The 18,060-nt window shown below is 42.3% G+C and overlaps 1 protein-coding gene across 1 annotated transcript in view; it reads left to right on the top strand.

Annotated features, from left to right (window-relative positions):
* The window catches only part of Cfap54 (cilia and flagella associated protein 54), a 293,678-nt gene that overhangs the window by 28,422 nt on the left and 247,196 nt on the right, over window positions 1-18,060 (top strand). Inside the window, 9 exon segments of the mRNA XM_035451711.1 lie at window positions 1,964-2,107; window positions 4,276-4,389; window positions 4,509-4,610; window positions 7,197-7,395; window positions 12,047-12,228; window positions 12,348-12,513; window positions 13,946-14,031; window positions 16,591-16,725; window positions 17,726-17,876. Coding sequence (XP_035307602.1) covers window positions 1,964-2,107; window positions 4,276-4,389; window positions 4,509-4,610; window positions 7,197-7,395; window positions 12,047-12,228; window positions 12,348-12,513; window positions 13,946-14,031; window positions 16,591-16,725; window positions 17,726-17,876 — 1,279 coding nt within the window.

Raw genomic sequence — 18,060 nt, 5'->3', positions numbered from 1 at the left:
TGTGGGATGTCCAATGTTGGTGCTGGTGAAGTTGTTGGGCAGAAAGCTAGAGGGGCTTTGAGCCCTCCGGTTTCTATGATTGCCTGAAGAATTTCTGTAGCCAGCCAGTGAACTGCCACTTGAGTGGTGATCTGTTTACCAGTCAACAAGTGTTTACTGTGTGTCTACTACTTGCCAGGTAAAGTGGGGTCACAGTGATGGGAAGACACAGGAGCTCCCTTATCTAGTGACAGGAGCTTAACTTCTTGCTCATGAAGGGCTATCGAAGACTTACACATTGCTATTAAATCCTCATCTATATCCAATAGTTCCTTCTTTGGAATTGAAGCAATCTAGACATGGAAAATTCTGCTCTTTCCTCTTGTGAAGATGGCAGTAGCATCTGACTGTCACCACTGTCATTTTCATTTTTACTATTAAACACCACACGAATCTGGTGGGCTTGCTCCATGTCTGCAAAGCCACGGGCTTTTTGGGCAATTTTCCCTTTCAAGGCGGGTCATTGATCCACTGAAGAAATTATTCCTTAGTTATCAAAGGCATATGTTCTTAATGGGAGAGAAATTTTGTTCTGTTGTTCAAAATTGCCATTCCTTGAGAATCCAGGATACTTGTCAGTTTTCCTCTGAGGGCACCATTTCTAGAGTGTGTGCTAGATAGTTTTGTATCAGCTAGACATAGGCTAGCGTCATCTAAGACAAGGGAACTTCAACTGAGAAAATGCTTCCATAGGGCATTTTCTTAATTAGTGATTGATATGGGAGGGCCCAGGCCATTTTCAGTGGGGCCAATTCTGGGTTAGTGGTCCTGGGTTCCATAAGAAAACAGGCTGAGCAAGCTGTGGAGAGCAAGCCAGTAAGCAGCACTACTCCATGGCTTCTGCATCAGCTCCTGCCTTCTGAGTCCTGTCTTACTTGAGTTCCTGTTCTGACTTCCTTCAATGATGAACAACAATGTGGAAGTGTAAGCCAAATAAACGCTTTCCTCCCCAGTTTGCTTTTGGTCATGGTGTTCCATCGCAGTAATAGAAACCCTTTCTAAGACAAGTACTGACAGCAAACACTACGCCTAGGGCAGCATACACATTGATGCTTTCTTCAGAGTAGCCTGGCTGGGAAGTGTTAAAAGTACCCATGGTGCAGATGTGAAGACTGAGGTCTAGAGAGAGACTGAATTGGGAGCACAGCCTAAGTTTATCTGATTTCAGTCTGTTTCTAACATGCCTTGAAGTCTGCGGTGGTAAGCCCATCCCATGTTGCCCATCTTCATAGCCCAACTAACACACCAATCGATGCCACAGACCAGCCAGCAGCTTTGAATAGCTCCTAGACTACAGTTTACACTTGAAGAATGTTGGTGAAAATGAGCCCAGCTCACAAGTCTCTTAAGGAACTATTCTAGAACAATAAAGACACTCTAGAAGAGCTACTTTGAGATTTGGGGCTTTCTCAACTTAAAAACAAAAATTCAGGGGATGGGGAGATGAGCCTTTGATAAAGTACTTGCTTTATAAACATGAACACCTGAGTTTGGTTTCCAGAACCCATGTTTGAAAAGAAGCCAGGCACAGCTGCACACCTGTAATCCCTACACTGGGACAGTGGAGACAGGCAGATCCTAGGTGCTAGCTGGCCAGCCCGTCCAGCTGAGTCAGTGAGGCCTAGGTTAAGTGAGAGACTCAGTCTCAAAAAATAAGATGGAGAGTCATAGAAGACGACACTCAGTGTTGACTTTGGCCTCCATGTATAAACACATACATGTGCACACACACACCAGTATAATATGAACATGCCCACACACATAAAGTACTAGTTTTCTTTGACTCACTGTTTATGGTGACTTTGATAGGAGTAGCCAGCAACCTGCAGTCACAGTTTAGGCTTTGGTGACTCTAAATAATGTCATTATGGTTAGTGTAAGTGATGAAACTCAATTTAATTGTGCTCTCTGCTTCCCTTTCCAGGCCTTAGAATACCTGCTGTGGGCTAGCATGTGCATGGAATCCTCTGCCCCGCTCCTGTCCCTAAGGTACCTGACCTGGAGAGCCACTCTCTACACTGCTGTCTGCCAGTGCCACTATGACTGCCAGACTAGCATCCACGGGGAGGTATGTGGCTTTCAAATGGCTTCAGCATTTGAAATACAATGTATCAAATCCTTTCTCCTTTAGATGTCTTAAGGCAACACATCAGCCAGAGGCCTAGAAACTCCTGGTCTTACCTGAAGACACTTTCCTGGTTATCCTGTTTTGTGGCTTTCTCCAACTACTCTGTGCTCTTTCTTCTTGACTTTGCTGTCACCTTGGACCTTCTTTGTTTCTTTTACTCCTTATTCTTTTCTGTACATGGCGTGTGTGTGTGTGTGTGTGTGTGTGTGTGTGTGTGTGTGTATGATGTATGTATGTATGTGTGTGTATGTATGCATATGTGTGTATGTGTGTGCAGGCACCACAGTGCACATGTGGAGGTCAGAGGACAACCTAGGGTGTTGGGTCTAGCTTTTCACTTTGTTTCAGACGAAGTCTCTTGCCTGCTGTTGTTTACTCCAGGCTAGTTGGCCTATGAGCCTGCAGAGCTTTGCCTGTCTCCACCTCCCATATTGTTATAGCAACATTGTGATTACAGATGTGAGCTACTGTGTCTGGCTTTACTTGGTTCTGGGGATCCAGTCTCAGATATTCCTGCTTGTGCACCAAGCTCTCCCACCCCTTTCCCCAGCCCTCCTTCCTTTTTTCAGTTTGTTCTCCCACGGAAACTCCTTCCCTGATCACTTTGAGACGCCATTGCATCTATTACACACTTATCTGGATTTTCTGCTGCCTCTAGGCTTTGTTAGTTCCATTTGTTCTCCTCTTTTTTTTTTTTTTTTTTTGGTACATCTTTTAGACTGAGCATTTGACATGTAACAAGCTGGCAGGGACTCCCATTGGTTGGCATAGACTCTCAGTATGAACTTAAAAGCATGTCTTCTCTGCTGTACATCGTACTCACTTGTCAGTGAATGTAGCCTCTGTGAAGTTTATAAAGCCACACCTCTTTCTTCTGGCCAGTGCATCTTTGCCTCAGGGTGCTTGCATAGCCTGGTGAGACCTGCTGCTTGGAGTTCAGGGTTCCTTTAGCCCCTGGGCTCAGAGGTTGGTGCAAAACACAACTTTTATAGCTGTGTTCATATCTATTCCCAGTCTGTTCACAACCCGATAGGCATCATTTGGCCATTAATGGTTTCTTACATCTGTTTTTTCAAACTGCCTGGATTAATTCTGAACAGTTGGCGGTTAGCTAGTCCCGGGCTAGAGGAGCAGCTGAATCCAAACCCTGCTAGAATATTTTTAAAGCCCAGGCTAATTCTAGAAACTGATCACCTCATATGCTCATTTAACTTGAGTACTCTAGCGGAGGGTACAGTTTGCAACACTGTGACTGCTATGATTAGGGCCAGAACCCTGGAGGTTCTAATGTTTTGATTATTGTTGGGATTCTTGCTTATTGGAAAATTTATGCATTCCTTAACTTCAACTGGCCTGGAACTTTTGTTATTAAAAGCTGTGAGTAAAATATCTTGAAAAAAATGGCAAAATCAATGACATGAAATTTTGGAAGTCCCATGTGCAAACTGTTGCATTCTGCAGTCACTGTGATGTAACCTTTTGCTATTTAACTCTACTCAAGGGCTCTTCTGAACCCTTGTTACTGTCTCTAGAGAATCATCACATGGTGAAATGGTTCCACAAGCTAGCCTGCCTTTTTCCTGCCTCTCCTTCATGTTCTCCAGTACTTCCTCTACAATGGGTAATGGAGATCTAAAAACAAGCAAGGCCTTTTAGAGACGCCACACCGTATCCGTCAGGATGTGAGTAGTTGAAAAGGTTACATCTTCGTACTGACAAGGTTGAAATTTGAGAAGACCACCTCAGAATGGTGTACGTGTGTGCATGTGTGTGTGCACATTCAAGTGTGAACATGTTTGTAGGCATTGTTAGCAGAGCCGTACTCTGTACAAAGGTTCTGTTTAATCCACATTTTGGTTTTCTTCTAAAAATTCTATAATTCATAAAGTTAATGTGTCAGGATGTTTATTAACTTTAGATTTATAGAGCTTAATGGTGCTCATTGCAAATGATAGATTGGAGAGCTACTGTGGTATAAGGAGTCAACAGCAGCCAGAAGTTTAATTCAGATTAAATCAAATGCCTCAGACATCAAAACATACCATTTTATACATTTTTAATCACCGTTTTCCAACTTGTGAATTAAATTTGTTTTAATTGCAACACAGGCATTTGCTCGACGTGCATTAGCTAAAATTGATGAGTTAAGGCAACTGGAATTAATGAGTTCCTCCAAGTGTCAGGAAGAATCCCGGAGATATTACAGAGAAGCCACAATAAAGGTATGAAAATTTCATGAAATGGAAGAAGTGTACTGCACAGTGCTATTGATTGAGCGCTCAATCTTTGTGGTCCAGGCATGCGTCCTGTTATTTCAATATGATTCTTCTCTTGGAGACAGATGGCTGTGATGATCTTCAAAAGAGGAGTGTTTGAGTCTAGAAGAAAAAACAAAGCTGTGTTTAGACCGAAGATAAGAATTAACCTAAAGGAAGCTCAGAGCGTGAGTCCCCAAGGCCTTCTCTGGAATATGGTTTTGCAGTATGCATGTGCTATTCCTTTGTTTCTTTCAAGCCTAGTTGTTAATGATTAAATCCTGCCCTAGATTTTAGAGCAATGGAATGTCTTTCCAACTGAGACACAGTCTCACAGCATCCATCTCTCTTTTTGGTGCCTCACATTATCCCAGTTTTGCAGTGTTGATGGATGAGAGGCAGAAGGTGAGCTCCGGAAAGGTTTGCATGAAAGCCCCTTGCAAATGGACAGTCCTGAGAGGGTCTGCAGAGGCCCTAGCTTTGGCCACTTGACATTAGCTTTGAGGTTTTGTCATTAGCTTTAGGCTTACCATTGGGACTGTCATGAAGTAGACTATATGATTATACGCCCCCCCCCACCATCTCTGAGGACTTAGAAATAATTTCCCATTAGAGTTAGGAACCAGCAGAGTCACCAGGGGGCCTGCTAAATGGCCTGGGAACAATTCTTATGATTTAGACATTGCTGGCCTCTCAGCTGGAGGGGATGACAGAGAGCTTAGGGGAGCCATGATGCCCAGCATGAAGGTGGCATATTTCTCAGTATCCTAGCTAGTTACATGGTCCCTCCCAACCTCAGCATTAAATACTGTCTTGGGGGAGTGAAAGAGATGCTCGGCCCTTTCCTCCCATCCTCCCATCCTTCCTTCTTTCTTTTCTTTTTCCTTTTGCCTTTTTGAGCTCAGTGTCCCCTGGGCTCGATTCTCCTTCCCTGAAGTGATCCCTGATTGTTGGGAGACAGCATCAGCCAGCTCTCCTCTGAGCAGCTATGCAGGGACCAGAAATGAAGACAAGTGGGGAAAGAGGATGAGCAGGTTCTGACAGAAGAGCCACAGAATCTCCGAATCTGGAAGGGAGAGCTTGGAAATCCTGTCGAGGTGTTTTTTTCAACTATACCTGAAGAAATCAGGGCGCAGAGTGTTTCTGTCACCAGCTCAGGGTCACATGTCCCTGAAGCACTGGAAGGTGAACTCGAGTCCAGTGCTCTCTCAGTGCCAAACCCAACTGCTTTCCCCTTAGAGCTTACACTATTCAGGGACGACCCCCTTTCCCTTTTAAATTAATAATATTTACAGCTACCATCTTGGGCACAGGGCCAGTCCACTGTTGCTATTCAACTATTGGTCCTGGAAGCGTATCTACTACATAGCTTTAAAACCTTGTCCCACACTGCTCAGTGCTCTCTGGTTGCTGAGGCTGCTAGCTTGCCACACTGCAGGCAGTTTCTCCTTGAGCTGTCAGAGGACCAGCGTCAGGTAATGCTGTCCCTGTGTAAATTGGCAGGGCGATTGGTTTTCCTTTATTATAAACATTTTCTTGTGCCTTGTGGAAACCACATTTAGATATCTGAATCTGCAGGGCTGCCATACTGAGCACCCAGTTAGAAATTATAGATATTCTTTTAGTAAAATTAATTATAACTTTAGGAAATGTTTACATTTCTAGATAAAATCATATTAAAACTCAGTTATTTGGGGATCCTTTTTTAAAAAAAGAAAAAACTTTTTTTTTCTTTTTTTAAGACAGGGTCTCACTTTGTAGCCTAAGATTGTCTAGAATTCACTATGTAGTCCAGGCTGGCTGCTCTTTTCACTAATTAGGGAAAAACATCATTTTATTTATGATACTTCTAATTATTAAAAAACTTATTATAGGATTTATATATATATTTATTTATTTTTAAATACATTTTTAAAGCACTCTTTTAACCTCTAGTACAACTCTTCAGAGAAGCCCTCACCTCTGTTGGTAGAGAGAGGGCAAGGCATGGACTTCAACTTTTCTTGAGGTTTTTAATGTACGGTAGGCCTGTGGAATCAAAGACATAAGAGCTAATGGGTAGGGAAGCTAGTACCAGGAAAACATGGCTTGAGGCAGCTTTATCCCATTGCTGTCTTTCTTTCTAACTTTGCCCCTACAAGAAGAAGAATTAGAAATAAGCAAGGGGATCATGGGAATGTGGCTGGCATTTTCCAGCTGGATATCAGTTCTGGAAATGCCAACCTACAGGTACCAGCTGCCTTTTTGGCAGACTGTATGGAGGAGTGTGGCTGGGAGTCTCAGAGACCTATGCAGCTACTTGCTTTCGGTATATAGCCAATCAAGCCTTCCATAACATTAACCACTATACCCCTAGATATTGACACCATCAAAGTTTCAGATTTGAGTTTAGGACATTCTGCAGTCAGAATTTCCTGCAGCATTTATCAACACTGTCTGACCTAAGCCCACAGATTTTCTGGACATTTGGCCTTGAATCTAAAAGACATCCCCAAGTGATTGTCAGGCCATCATAGTTCAAGTATCAGCTCCCTGTGGCTGTCAGCAAGGTGCTACAAAGCATGGAGAGACAATGCTACAGTAAATCGTTTTTGTATATTGCCTTGGAAACACTGGACATAAGAAATAGCAGAATCCTTGGTGTTGTGACTTACTTAAAGAGAGTCTGTGGTGATGTAAAAAGTCCTGAAAGCAACCGTCTCACTGACTAACTGCTCCCTCAGCGTTAGGTAAGCCTTTGCCTCCTAGCAGCTTTGGTTTTCTTTCATGTCTAGATGGTGTGGCCACGGACGGTCACAGAACGGCTGCTGGATGAACTATTTGATTGCACCGCGTCCCGGTTCCTGGCTGTTTTGGAAGCTCTTTCTGACTCAAGCAGGCGAATCCTGCAAACTGGACCTCTGGTTACTGATGAAGTGGAGCTTCGTGATGTTGTCTCAGAACTGTTTATGGCCGGAAAAGAACTTCTAATACGTAAATAAAGTGTTAATGTTTTATAGTAGACACTGATAACAAATACCTTCAGCCTGATGGCCCATATGTGAAAAATTAGTATCAAATTTGCATATTGACCTTGTGTCTAGTGACCATGCTATAAATAATTCATTTGTAATTTTTTTTATTTTCTAAAATATATAGTCATCTTTGAGTAATGATAATTACATTTCTTTCTTTTTAGGCTTTAATCTCTTAATCCCCCCCACTTCATTTCCTGATTTATTACACTGACTGGAAACACCAGAAACATATGCTGATGGCTGTGTTGTCCCAATTTGACCATGGATGGGAAACCTTCAACATTTTACCATTAATTCAGACATTTATTAAAGGGCTTTATAGATGCTGGGTTTTTGGTTTTGGGCTTTATTATTATTATTACCAGATGAACAAGTTTCTTTGTTACTTTTTTTTAATGTTTGTTCATACCCATTCATGGTGTGTGTGTGTGTGTGTGTGTGTGTGTGTGTGTGTGTGTGTGTATGTGTCAGAGTCACTGATTTTGTTAGACTGACTGGCCCCAGGGGTCCTCCTGTCTCTGTTTCCTTAGCCTGGATTGCAGCATGCTGCTGTGCCTGGCATTTCACATGGGTGAACTGAACTCGTCCTGATGTGTGCATGGCAAGGACTCTGCTGACTGAGCCATCTTTCCATCCCCTCTTTCCATTCTCTTAATGGTATCTATTATGGCAGAAATTATTAATTTTATTTTATGTTCTCAGTCTTTTGTCTGTGCGCCACTTGTGTGCCTGGTGATGGTGGAGGTGGGAAGGGGATGTCTGTTCCCTGGGAATCTAGAATTACTGATGGTTGTAAGCCATTGTGTGGGGGCTGGGAATCAAGCCTGAGTTCTCCAGAAGGGGCATCCTGTACTTTTAACTTCTGAGCCATCTCTCCGGACCCCAGAAAGTCTTCAATTTTAATGTAATCCAGTTTGCCAATGCATCGTTTATAGTTAATCGTGTTGTGTCGTATTTAACAAATCTCTGCCTTCTCATTGCTCTATATATGCTGCCATGTTTTTTTTCTATAAGCGCTGTTGTTTCGTTTCTGGAGTAAGGTCCACATTCACGCTTTTTCTGTTGGTATGAAGCACACATCACCATTTGTTTATTCATGTGGCTGTCTAGTTGACACAGCACCGTTTTTGAAGACGGCTTCCTTTCCCCATTGACTGAAATATCCTCATCATAAACTCTCAGCGTATGTGCATCCTGTTTCCTCACTCAGCAACATCCTGCCATGAGGTGTCCAGTTGTTGTGCAGTAAATGCCCACTCTTTATTGTTGCTGGGCGGTGTTTTGTGGCATATTGTATCACAGTTTGTTTAACTATTTACTCCTGGAGAGACATTTCCAGTTTGGGGCTATTAGGAATAAAATTGCTATGAATTTTTGCACTTTTATTTGAAAATTATGTACCACTTCATACTATGGTCTAGTTGCTCATTCCTATGGTAAGTGTATTTGGTTTTGGAAGAGATTGCTGTCACTCTCTCCAGACTTACTGTGCCATTTAATAATCCAACTGCACACTTTATCTCCATGTCTTGGACACAGGGTTTCAATGAGGGGAGTTTAATATTAGTTAAACCTCATCATTTTATAGATTTTATGTTTTATTTTTATTATGTTATTATTATGTTTCATCACACTGAGTCCAGTGATAAGGAGGCATTTTGAGCTCTTGTTTTTTTTAACTATCCCATTACTTTTCATTTCTTCTCTGTATCTATCTTTTCTTTCTTCAAAACAAATGCCAACATTTTTATAGTCACCACTCCCCACCTTTTTGTTCCTTTTTATTACTTCTGAGAGGGCTCCTCAATGTGAATTTCCAGGTCACTCATTTGTGCTTTTTTTTTTCTGTTATGGCATTTTGTTCACCAACAGAGTTCCTAGTTTCAGCACTGGTAGATGTCAGATGCAATCTTCAATTGATCCTTTTTCTAGGGGCCCAGTTCTCATCTCATGCTCCTGAATTCCTCTTGCTTCTGAGAGAACACTTGTGCTGAAATTCTCATTCTCTCTGTTCTATAGCTCTGCTTCTTGGAGTAAAGGATGCTTGCATTGTAGGTTTTCTTCGAAAAATATTTATATATTTAATTTTCTTTCCACATGAACGTACCTTCTGTGGGCTTGCAGCAGCCAGCTGATTTTTTTTTCTCAAGACAGGGCTTCTCTGTGTTGCTGTGACTATCCTGGAACTCATTCTGGTGACCAGGATGGCCTCAAACTCATAGAAGATCTGTCTGCCTCTGCCAGGAGTGCTGGGATTAAAGGCATGTGCCACCACCACCTAGCAGTAGCCAACTGATTTGGCTTTAATGTCTACCTAGGAGGAGATGTGGGAAGCTAGATGTTAGCTTGTATAACTTTAGATTGTGTGTGATCACCTGAAAGCAGTGAGCCTCTGATCCTACACTTTAATGAAAACAAAGCCTCATGTCTTCATTTAAAAAGTTCTGAGAGAAATTGGAGTGGGGGCAGACCATGATTAGAATATTTTATATGAAAAAAAATCTATTTTCAGTTTGAAAATTTCTCAAGTGATATCTTAGTTAGGGGTTCTATTTCTGGGAAGAGACACTATGACCACAGCAACTCTTATAAAGGAAAACATTTTTTTTTTCGTTGTTTGATGAAACATTTATTATTTACTCTGTAGGGAAACATTTTCAATCTAACGAAGGGGTCAAGACAATAAAAAAAAAGGAAAACATTTAATTGGGGCTGGTTTATAGTTTCAGAGGTTTAGTCCATATCATCATGGAGGGAAACATGACAGCATGCAGGCAGACATGGAGATGGAGAAGGAGTTGAGAGTTCTTCACCTTGATCTGCAGGCAACCAAAGGAAACTGGGTGTAGCTTGAGCATATGAGACTTCAAAGCCTACCTCACAGTGACATAGTTCCTCAACAAAGCCACATGTATTCCAACAAGGTTATATCTCCTCATAGTGCCATTCTCTATGAGCCAAGAATTCAAATACATGAGTCTATAGGGGCCATTTCTATTCAAATGACCACAAGTGAGAATTTCTTTGATCTCATCCACTCAAATGCTACAACTAAACTCATCTGTACACAGCTTTCATTGAAACAGGAGGAATATGTTTCCACTTCTTCAGGTCTTCATGAAGTCAAATTCTTCCAAACATGTGGGGGACCGATTATGTGGGGTCCCAGGTTCTGGCTGTCAGCAGCATGGCACCAGGAAACTCCGGCCCACTACTGTATTGTTAATTAACATCAGGCTGTAACTTTACCTGGCCTGAGGGTAATATGCCCCTTATTTTGCATCTGTATGGGCCTAAGCATCTGAATAGGCCTTCACCCGGGTGGAGAGCTAGAGATACGTGAGTAATGGATGAGGACAGAAGGAGAGGAAAAGAAGCAGGCGAGGGCCAGAGGGAGACAGGAGAACAGAGAGAGAAATGGTTGCCTTGTAGTGTTAGCATGGTTGTTAAGGAACACCAGAAAAGATGATTAATAAAGGAATGGCTCTAGTTCCACAACATGGAACTGAGAGCTCTCTGAAGATAACAAGATGCCTGTGTTTGGTCTTTGTCGCCATTGGGTTACTAGAAGCTTCCAAGTCCACACACCCCCACTCAGGTAGAACCTCATGGCTGTCGTGGGTTAAAGCTGAGACAAGCCGGGCCACGACACAAACAGTCCCTTTATCCTGGATCCTCTTTCATCTTCTTCCCTGGGTGTCTGTGAGATGGTCAGATATGCCCAGAGAATTGCCTGTTTTTTCCTTCTACTTATACATCAGGCAGCCTCTATCCCTCCTATGTTATTAAAAAATTCATAGTTGGTCTCCTTTTTGCTCAGTGAAGGCTCACTCCTCAATGCTTTGCTCCCACACTGTTCTGTAGGTTCTGTAGTACTCATTCCTGTTGACACTCCTTTTTTCCCACTAAACACTCTGCTTGGTACTCTTTTCTCTCTCTGCCCTGACTTGCTTGACGATGTTATTTAGCATACTCATAGTTGTTCCTGCCAACTGCTGTAAATGTAGCTGCTGATGACGCTAAAAGACACAGCCCTCAGGTTGCCTACGAGGCTAATTCATTGTTGCAAGTTCTTTATAGTCTACACTCCTCCTCCCCATCTTAAAAAATATTCATTTATTTTTATTTTATGTGTATGAGTGTTTTGCCTGAATGTATGTATGTGTACCATGTATGTGCCTGGTGCCTTGTGCCCTGATGTTTACAGAAGTCAGAAGAAGTCATTGGATTCCCTGGTACTTGAATTACAGACAGTCGTGAGCTGCCGCATGGATGCTGGCAACCAACCTGGGTCCTCTGTGAGAACAGCAAGTGCTCTTAACCCCTGACTATCTCTCCAGGTTGCCATGTTCCTCCTCCTAAGTGGCTTTAGGAAATGTCTCCCCTCAGACCTATGCTGGATGCCCTTACTATTTGTCTTCCGCAGCACTGTGCATTTGCCCACTTAGGTTTCTTATTTGGCCCACTACCCTGCAAACTCAGTATCAGTGAGGCTGGGGACTGTGCCCATTTTAAATCATTGTTTTCCTAGAGCCTGATAGTGTCTGTTGACTAATAACTTTCTCTTTGCAAGAATGACATCCACACATTCCTCTCTTCTCTTCTAGTTTCAAATGTTGGTACAAATGGAAAACTTGATTTCCCAAAAACGTTTTTCCTGGAGCATATGATAGAAAGGAAAAATATCATTTCTGTGTGTGCTGCTGTGAAATTCACAAAATTGGCTTTTACTTATGAAGAATGGGGATTATTTGAATCGCTGGCTGGCCAGCTTATCCAGTTTCTCCAGGTAACACATGAGGAGCTCTTCATTTGTCTTTTGTTTTGTTTTGTTTTGTTTTGTTTTGTTTTTTTTGTTCTGTTAAGATGGTGTTGACTTTAATTACCTTGTGGGATATACTATTTCAGAAGCAGGATATCCCCCACCTAAAGAGGGCTGAGAAGGATCTGATTCTCCTGCTTGCAGTGGAGCCTCTGATCAACATAAAGAAAAACAAAGGTTTGATCTTCCCTCTGGACAGTGATAAGGAGGGACAGTCTGTTCAAGTTTATCTAAAACACATCGCCCGTCATGGTGAGTATTTACCGGCATTTTTGAAGAAATTTTTTTTTTTTTTTTTTTTTTTTTTTTTTTGGTGAGAAAACATGGTCTTTTCATGTGAGGTGAGGCAAAACATGTTCAAGGCTTAAGGACTAGGGTTGTGCCCTGTGATTGAGGGTCTGGCAGTGGTGACTGTGGCTGGGAACAGTGGATTTTGGGAGTGCAGGAGGGCAGAAATATCTGGGTGTCAGGTGACGTGGTTCCTGGATCTTCTGAGGACATGCCTGTGATTCTCAACTGCTTTTGACACAAGAAGGGAGAGCTATGTTGGTGTTACAGTGACTGGGAGGTGACAGGGCTGTTGGGCAAAGGGCAAAAGGGATGGGAAAGGGCTAAGCAAAGAGAAAGTTTGGTGGTGCCCTTCTCTCCAGCACACATTATTTCTGTTCTAGGACTTCAATCTGTTAGACCCCCCGAAAACCTCAAGTATCCGGGGTCCCAGGCCACGTTCGCGGTCACCCCAATCACCAGGCAGATTCGAGAGCTTGCTGCAAACTGCATGAGGCTTTATTGTAATTTAACGAGCTAACCCCATGTTAGCTCGGGTCTTTCACCCACCCGCCATGGCGGATAGCTAGGAAAGACGGCTCCTACGGGCTCCCAAAAGATCTTATGGGGCAGCGTAAGGGGAGTGTCTAGGGGTACGCACAGGCTTACGCACAGGCTCACGATTGGTGTGCTTCCAGGCTTGGAGGGCTTGCCCTGTGTTGATTGGTCAACTGGTTGTTATGGCCCATAGGCCCTCCCAGGGTGGTTGCTATGCTCTCTACTTCATTGCTGTGTGCTTGTCCGTAAAGCACACCCAGGGTTGTAAAGCATAGCGCCACCAGCTAACTTCTGATTGGCTCCTTGTCACGAGACAGGCATCTGACTTTCTAGTTTCTAGGACAAGGTCATAGAAGCACATGTTGGACCTTTATGGCTGCCGAAAGGGAAGCTGGTCCCTTCAAATCATTTAAGCCTCATTGTATGCATAATTTAACATCTAGTCTGCTTTTAGATCAGTGACAATTGTTTTATTCCTTGTTACTTTGTTTTCCGTATTCTTTTGGGCATCACATAGCTACTCACTTGCAGTAAATCATTTGTTCCCGTAGTGATAGACTTGGTTCTTCCATCAGTGCCTGACTTCATATGTTTCTCAAACCACCACATTTTAGATTATTGTAGATTTGTAAGCCCCTTTAGTTTCTCTTTGGACATAGTTGACATACATATTGTGGATTCATAATAAAAACATTAGTCTATTTTAATTGAATTGCAGACATGAAAACATTTGAAGTAGCTTATTGGCATGATAAGCGGTCCGATACCACTTGCACCACGTTTGTGAACTTCTGTATTTTGTACTTGATGCTTTGCCATTGACACCCTCCTCTCATTTTCCTCTGCCTTTTGCCTGCAGAGTCCTGTGTGAGGAGTTGCGGGTACTCAGAAGATATTTTTAACTTGGCAGCCATCCTTCATTTCTGTGTTTGTGTCCCTAACAAGGTGAGGTAACTCTTGTAAGTAAGTTGCAGCAGTATGGAAGGCAATACCTTTTAATAGTCTGGCCTAGCATAAGGCTGGGTTTAAAACACGTCAGGGTCTGTTCCTAAAGTTAATAATTATTTGCTCATTTAGAATACATCATTGAGTTGGTTGCTGACCTGGAACTATCAGTTTCTTTTTATTGTCATCATTTTGGGTGTTAATCTCCTCCTTTAGGGAAAAGTCCTAGGCTGGCTGTATTTCTTTCATCCAATGATAAAGGAACCAGGATGTGGTTCTGAGGAAGGAAGAATACAATTTAGTGCAGTATGGCCATGGTGCTTTTCAGTCCATGGTGACAATGCCTGCTTGCTGTCACTTTTCACATAGTGGACAGAGTTTAGAATTCACCCATGTGCAGGTGCTTGGGTAAAACCAGTGTCTTAGTTAGGCCTGCCCTCAGCTCCCGTTTTTTGGATTTAGAAAGAGAGACTTACTGTGTACCTTAGGCTCCTGAGAATTCATGATCTTGATGCTCCGTTCTTCCAGGTGCTAGCATTCCAGGAGTGAGACATGATGCAGTAATGCTCTCTCTCTCTGTCTCTCTCTGTCTCTCTGTCTCTGTCTCTCTCTGTTTCTGTCTCTCTTTCTCTGTCTCTGTCTCTCTCTCTCTTTCTCTCTCCTCTCTCCCCTTCTCCTCTCCTCTTCTTCCCTCTCCTACCCCCCAGGGCAGGGAGGGATTGACTCTATGCTCTGACTTGACAAGTACTCTACCACCAAGCTACATCATCCCTGGTCTTCTAGCACATTTTTTTTTTTTTTTTTTTAAATTTGGATTCCAGGGTCCCCAGTTTTAAGCAGTGGCATCCTTATCTGTTTTCATTCCTTTGGCATATAATGTTGGAATTCTCATGACATTTCATTTGAAATTTGGGTGTATAATTATGAGCAGAAACTGTAATTATAAAGTTTTGCATTACTATTTTCCTAGGAAGATGAAACACAATAGGCGATTAAAATATGCCCTGTTCTTACAGTATTTCTATTTCTTCTGAAACAGAGTATCTTGGATAGATTTTTTTTCTCTCTCTCTCAGTGCCCCATAGGGCTGCATGTAACAAGGCAAGTCCTCTATCCCAGAGCTGCCTCCCCAGGCTACTTTTTACTTTCGATTTTGAGACAGACCGTCATTAAGTTGCCCAGGATGGCCTTGGAGCTAAGGTCCTGGGTCTCAGCTTCTTGAGTAGTGACTAGTCAGACCCAGCCAGGTATTTAATTTTGAAAGGCAGAAAACATAATTATTATAATGGGCAAGCTTAACAAAAGAAAGAAAGGAAGAAAGAACAAAAGAAAGAAAGAAAGAAAGAAAGAAAGAAAGAAAGAGAGAATGAAAAAGGAAAATCAAGGTCTGAAAGGGCAAAACCCTTTGGTTTATGCATTTAAAAAGAAAACACGCATGTCTTAGTTCAGTTTCATGTTTGTATCTGTTCTGTTCCCAAGAGCTGCGGGGAGCTGTGACATATACCAAAGTAAGTGTCAAAGCTTCAGAGAGCCCCACTTTTACTTTTTCTATCATAAACTTCTTTCACCTCCCAGTTCAGAGAGAACGAGTCCCCCTTTCTTCTGAAAAGAGCCAGCTAGTTAGAGAGGAGATCCATCCCAGGCCATGTATTGATGCCCACATGGGGGTCTGCTCCCTTCTGCTCAGTTTCTCTCCACTCTCCTCTGCATGCCATCCCTGTGCCATCTCCCCACCCTCCTCTGCATGCCATCCCTGTGCCATCTCCCCACCCTCCTCTGCAGTCTCTCCCCATTCTGCTCCCCATCTTTCTCTGTATGCTTGCCTGCTCCCCAGCTCCCTTTCCCCATCCTCACTACAGGCTGTACCTCTTCCCTACTCCCTCTCTCCACCCTCCCCTGCATTCGATCACCACTTCCTTTCTCTCTCCACCCTCCCCTGCATATTCTCTCCTCCCTTCCCCACCCTCCTCTGCATTCTCTCCTTTCTCCCTCTCTCTACCCTACCTTTCACTCTCTCTCCACCCCTCTCCCCGGCATTTTCTCTTGGCTAGTCAGCATGCTTTTCCTACTCCTGTTGCTGCTTTACCCATTACTTCTCCAGTTCTGTGTTATTTTAATACAAGAAGTTTAGAAAGAGAAAAGCAAACTTTTTCAGGTTAGAGAGGACCTTTTGGTTTACAGACTTGGATGAAAATGTTTCAGATTTTTTTTTTTAATTTTATTTATTTATTTATTTACTTATTTATTTATTGCCAGCCTAACTAGTTCACAGAGTGCTAGGTGAGACTCAGGGAGCCTGATGTTTATGTATGAACCCTTCTGGGACTTCCTGGTCATTTATCTGCAGAGGCGGGCGGGGGCAGGACCACATGGGTTCTCTGTATCTGTTATGGGTTATGGTGGTGACAGTGAAGGCACTGATTTGGCAAGGGGTGGAAGATTTGGGTCATGTGAAGCACTTGCAGGAGTGTCACCTGCCACACTGAATGCTACAGGGTGGGGGGTGGGGCAGGATGTGCATCTTATTTTTACTCACGCACTCCTCATGTTTGTTTTCAGGGTGTTCAACCTGATAAGGATATCGTTGTGGACATAATATCATTCTTATGGCAGAAATGCAAGCTAGGAATTCAAAGGATCAACATGTCCAGAAGCGACTTTTCAAAATATTCTCACAAGATCAGCACTAGCAAAGTACTTCTGCCCTTTGCTTTCCTTTCAGATGAGTTTTTTTTTTTTTTTTTTTTAATCTTTGTTTTTTTTTTTTAAATTCAAGTTGAGCACACATTTCCCATCTGGGCCCTTTCTATGGTCTACGGGTAACTCCCATCCTTTGGAGATGTGTGCAGTAGAAAGCTATTCTTTGTAGTGCTTACTGAGCCTTTCTCAGAATGTGTGCCCTCACTGCTGTGCTTTGACCCAGTTTGGTTTCAAAGAGTGGAAAACTGTTTTCTTTTTAAAGGAAGGAACAAATGCAACATATCTACACCGTATGAGCTTGGATAGTGTTCATCAAGAAGAGTAATAAGAGAGTACCAATAAGTCAGGAAGACCAGGATTCTTTACTTTGATAATATATATTAGCGTGTTCCTCAATAATATATATATATTACTTAACAGAGCTGTTTCCCCCCCACATTGGAAGGAGAAAGTGGAGGATTTGAGCATTATAAAACTGGGAACTTAGATGAAATATTTAGTGATAAATGTTTTATTTCTAGTGTGCCTGAGCTTCCTACAACTAATTGTACTGATCTAACATTTTGGTCATGTTCTCTATTAAGTGATGATATGGGTCGCTAAACACTGTTTCATCATAGAGAATGCTGGCTGGTTCATATGCTATGCTTTGGGAATATAGTCAAGAAAGTCAATTTCTGAGCACCCAGGATGGGGCCAGAAACACCTGCCCACTTGGCTGACTTTGTACTTTGAGAATATAGTGAATATTGACCATTTAGAAAAGTACATCATAAAGTTTCCATTGCAGCTACAGGCAGGCACGTTATAAGCAGATTTATACGGATTTTTGCAAACACATTTATTGTTAAATATTTCATTAGAGTCACTTATTTGTGATTAAACATGAATGAAGAAATTAATAAGGAGATGTATGTAACGGTTGTAGTCTGGAGAGGATCAAAAGTATATACTATACTTTTAATTTATTTTGATTGGCATTTTCTTTTTGTAGTGGATTTATCTCCTGTGGCAGATAAGTGAAGTGATTCACTGCTATCAAATGGAAAATTTGGACATTGTGATGGTGGCAGAGATCACATTACGACTGAGTGAAATATTAGAGTCTTTAGGAAGCCCGAGAAGAAAATTCAGAAAATCTGCAGGTAAATTATAGATGAAATGCATGATGGGATTGTAAGCATATGCATAGACAAATTAGCATGTAAACATAAATTAGAAGACAGGATAGCTGCCATTAGCAGGAGCTAGGTGTGCCATTACTGGGCTTCATTAATGATTTATAGTGAGAGAGATAACAGTGCAGTTTGACCCAGGCATGTAGAAGAC

The sequence above is a fragment of the Cricetulus griseus genome (assembly GCF_003668045.3).
Source record: "Cricetulus griseus strain 17A/GY chromosome 1 unlocalized genomic scaffold, alternate assembly CriGri-PICRH-1.0 chr1_0, whole genome shotgun sequence".
NCBI classification, from domain to species: domain Eukaryota; kingdom Metazoa; phylum Chordata; class Mammalia; order Rodentia; family Cricetidae; genus Cricetulus; species Cricetulus griseus.
Note: the sequence above shows the minus strand (reverse complement) of the source record. Positions and strands in the feature narration are given on the sequence as shown.